The 4,794-nt window shown below is 33.2% G+C and overlaps 1 protein-coding gene across 1 annotated transcript; it reads right to left on the bottom strand.

The window, feature by feature from the left end:
- Nucleotides 1-383: 383 nt before the first annotated feature.
- LOC112003734 (protein FAR1-RELATED SEQUENCE 5-like) lies at nt 384-1,409 on the bottom strand. The gene has a single exon (XM_024035943.1). The coding sequence runs from the start codon at nt 1,407-1,409 to the stop codon at nt 384-386; it is 1,026 nt and encodes a 341-aa protein (XP_023891711.1).
- Nucleotides 1,410-4,794: the final 3,385 nt, after the last annotated feature.

Genomic DNA, 4,794 nt, shown 5'->3' with positions numbered 1-4,794 from the left:
TGGACGGGAAGTCTTTTAACATTTTTATGTTCAAGAACTTTCAAAGCATGGGCACAAAGAATTCCTACAAAGCTGAACTTCTTGCAACTGCATTCCACCGTTGTAGTTGAGGCTTCATATTTAACTAGGTGCTCTTGAATTCTTTGACTATATTTGACCTTGTATTCTGTGATAGTATCAGATTTATTAGCCTTGTAAATAGTACAATCAGCAATCTTCATATATTCATTTTGAAACATTTGAAAAATTTCTGGGGTGTACAACTCTACAACATGTCTCAACATCTCTACATTAGATTGTAAAATCGGTTTTGTTTGCCTCATTTTGAACTCTGCCTGTAGTTCTTGATGTCTTTTATCAACCAAAACTCTAGAGTAATGTCCTTAAAAGCGCACACAATCGTGTTTTGGTTTCAAGTATTTCTTCAACACATTGTTTATTGACTCACTACGTTGGGTGTTTTTCATATCAGCAGTGAACATATGTCGACCATATACCATAGCCCATTTTTCTTTCACATCAAATATGCTACACAACCATTTATTATCAGTAAGACCATATTCCTTAAGCATATAATCCCATGAAACAAGCCATTCATCTTCATCTTCATACTCATACAAACAATCACTAAAATCATTTGCAAAATGCTTAGATGAATGAAATACATGATGTAGATTCTTAGCAGCATTCTTATAAATATGCCATACACACAAACGATGATTAGATTTAGGAAATACCTCTGTTATTGCTTTAGCCATTGCAGCAGATTGATCTATAAGTATAGTTCTTGGTTGCTTTCGTGACATTGCAGTTAAAAAAGTTTCAAACAACCACTTAAATGACTCTATAGTCTCATCATAAAGTAAGGCTGCACCAAAGATAATTGATTGTTTGTGGTGATTAACCCCAACGAATGGAGCAAAGGGACGATCATATCTATTTGTTCGATAAGTTGTGTCAAAACAAACAACATCTCCAAAGTGCCTGTAATCAACTATTGATCTAGCATCAGCCCAAAAAATGTTCATGATTTGACCATCATCATCAACTTGTATTGAATAAAAATAAGATGGATTTGCCAATTGCATCTTATGAAAGTACTCCATCATAGCAGGTCCATCTCCTTTCCTCAAAGCCATCCTCCTCTCATTATGTACATGATTTTTATAGTCAACATCCATAAACCCAAGATTTTCACGACCCCCAGCTTGCATGCTCAATAATTCAATGGTTTGTTTAATTGATATTCTAGACCTCTCTGCATCATTTGCAATGGCTTTTTGAGCAGATGAAATTTTTCTCTTCGATCTTAACATATGTTTCATTGGCGAAGGAGCAAACTCATGATTATGTTGACCATGAAAAGAAACAACATGTAACATACCATCCTTTTGAAGATGACAGGTCATCTGTGCTAAACAACTTGTTCGTGAAATTGGACGACGATAAGATGCATTTTCGCGACGTTTGTCAACAGCTCGTTCACCCTCTTTTGAGCAACTAAATGTTCTCCTTATAATTTGCCCCGCATTTCCTCACTTTACAAAATGTTTCCGTACACTAAAGCCAATTCGGTGAGCATATTCTTTGTAAAATTCATATGCACTCTCATCACAATCAAATTTCATGCCAATTGTTGGAGTATTTGATTTGTTTAGGCTTCCAAGAGTAAGTTCTACTTTAGTCTCCTTTTGTTGATTAGCTATCCAACCAATGAATTCATCTTCCAATACAATTTCTGGTACTTCTACAATTTCCTTGCTATGTCTACTTGGAGTATTTGAATTTTTTGCGCTTCCATGAGTAGCTTCTATTTGAGCTTCCTCTTGTTGATCAGCTATACAATCATTCAATTCATCTTCCAACAAAATGATTTGACTAGTATACATCACCTGTAGTCAAGATACATATTCAAAATCAAATCAGAAAAAAGGAAAAAATTTATAAACAATATTTAAAAAAAGTATTCCAATATTCAGGACCCATTAAAGAATACTCTCCATGAATTACTTACAAACACTAGAGTTTTAGAATGTATAAATCAAGAAGCCTATAAAGTTTACTCTTAGTTCTTATACTTTTGAAAATCAAGTCAATATGAACAAGAACAATTTTTTTAGATGAATCAAAGATAAATTCAATACCAAAGAAAAATGAATACAATTTCTACAATTCAGCTAAATTTAGTATCATAAAAACTACAACAAAACCATAGTACAAGACAGCAAATAACAACACTATTACATATTAGAGAAGAAATACACATAAATTCATTTTTTTAATAAGTAAATTAAACTAGATTTGGTAACTTATAAACAAATGCTAGAAAATCCTCTTCAGTTCTTGAAGGAATCAAGGTTATCAATGAACAATCAAACTAAAAAATGCACATTAATAAAAAAATAAAAAATAAACTAGAAAATCCAGAACTCACATTAATAATCAAACACAATTCATTCAGAAAAAAATTAATAGAATTAAAAAGGTAAATTTAGTTATCTATGAATAAAACAAAAGGAAATTTAGTTCTAACCGGTGAAGCGGCGGAGAGTGGGTGGGCCGGCGGTGGAGATAGAGGAAGATTGAGGTGGTTGGCCGGTGGTGGAAACAGTACAGGATTTGAGGTTAGTCGGCGGTGGAGACAGGAGGATTTGGGCTGGCCGGCCGGCGGTGGAGATAGGAGGCTATGGGTGATTGGCTGGAGCTACGTTTTGGCCTTCTGGGTTACAGTTGAGAGAGAGAGAGATCATACGTATAGAATTTTTGAGGGTTTTTAGTTTTTAGTTTTTATTTTTATTTTTTATTTTTTTAATAGGTAGTGTAGTTAACTAGGGTTAGTTGAGTTAAGTTTACTTAAGTAATCATGTGCAATGCACATGTTATTTTTTACACATGTCATCTTATTAGAGCTGTTTATAGCCTAAGGCTACAACTGGTTTTGTAGCTAAACTTTTTCCATGTTCGAATTAGCCATATATGGGTCTAAACAATAATTTTTCAATTGGTATAAGAGCATAGGTTCACCATTATAGGAATAATTTTCTTATATGATCCTTAACCTCGTTTGTCATGAATATAGTTAAAAGTCATTATACTCATGATTGTCATAATGTAGCTCTTTTTTTTTTTTTGATACCAGTGATAATGTAGTTCAAAACAATTTTATAGATGATCTTATAATTGTTGGTAACCAAGCTCTTTAGGGAATCAACAAAATCCATAGCAAAATTGAGCAAGAGTGAACTTGAAAAAGAATCTTTAATCCGTAAAGCTCAAAGTAAGATCAATTAATCCATATTAAGATCCCTCCAATAGTAAGATCAATTAGATGGAGGCCTCCTCCAACGGGATAGGTTAAGGTGAATTTTGATGTTGCTCTCTTCTTAAAAGATTGTACTGTTGGTCTCAACATTATAATACATAATGATCATGGATTACTTATGGTTACTCTATCACAACAAATTCCACTGCCTACTTCAATAGAGATGGTGGAAGAGTTAGTAGAATGTTAAGCACTTTGTTTCGCACAAGAGCTGGGCTTCGACAAGTTGGTGTTGGAAGGCGATTGGAATTTGTTATACACTCTATCGTTGGAGACAATATGGGTTCTTTGTCCTTTGGTCACATTCTTCTAGATATTAAGCTTTTTTTTTTTTTTCTTTTTTGTTTTCAATAATGTTTTTGTTTGCTATGTTAGACGGTTAGGGAATTGTGTTGCTCATACGCTTGCTAGAAGAGCTATTAGTAATTATTTTATGTTTGGATGAAGTCTGTTCCTCCTGATATGTGTGATGTTTACAATAACGATCTCTACTTAAATAATGAACAATACTTCCCCGTTTGGGGCTTTCTCTAAAAAAAGAAAAAGAAAAAAAGAAATACAAAGGAACAATTATTGAAAGAGAATAAAAAGAAAAGATGTTAAATGTTGAAGATGATGTCAATGATAAGATGATTTTGTAACATGATGAAGACGATGATAACATTGACTTGGACTATATCTGACTATTTGAGAATAGCTTATTTAGCTTTTTGTTGATTTTGTTTTTGCTAAAAGTGTGTGTAAAGTATACTTGTACTTTGAAAAAATAAAAAAAGTTAGAAAAAATGAGGTTTTAAAAAACTATACATAAAACCTAAAAAGCAAAAAAAGCTAGCTCATAATCTATTTCCAAACACACTATATGGAGATGAAATTGATTAGGTAAGATGATGAATATATTACGATAGATATTATTTTAGCATATGTTGAGTCAGTGGCATGTATTTAGTCAAATTAGGTTTGCATAATCCTAGTAGTAATACGACTCTACTTTGGCCGTGTATGACATGCACTAGAAAACCAAGTCCTACTTGGTTTAGGACTTGTAGTAGCTGACCTATGCTAGTATATATATGCATAGATTCTTTTGTGTTTTAGTAAATTATGTGTGAGAAAGTGTAGTGCTACAAGACTAGTGAAAATACAATAGGGTGCTCTATTCTTTATGTGAGAGAGCCAAGGGTATATTTGTGAGGGTACTATTGTGCTACTATTTTAATCTCCTTATTTTATAGTGGAACCTTCTTTGTCACCGCCACTGGACATAAGAATATTGCCGAACCGCAAAAATTCCTTATGTCTAATTTTCTGCTCTCTTCTTTAATCTTGCATAAGTGGGTATTTTCACAATAATTGGTATTAGAGCTCTAGGTTGGTAGATCCAATGGAGGTTAATGCTTCTATTGCCAAGGTAAACGTTGTTAAGTTCAATGAGATAGGTAACTTCGGGTTATAGAAGAGAATGGTGAAAG

Source organism: Quercus suber, unplaced genomic scaffold (assembly GCF_002906115.3).
Source record: "Quercus suber isolate HL8 unplaced genomic scaffold, Cork oak 2.0 scaffold_353, whole genome shotgun sequence".
NCBI lineage: Eukaryota > Viridiplantae > Streptophyta > Magnoliopsida > Fagales > Fagaceae > Quercus > Quercus suber.
Note: the sequence above shows the minus strand (reverse complement) of the source record. Positions and strands in the feature narration are given on the sequence as shown.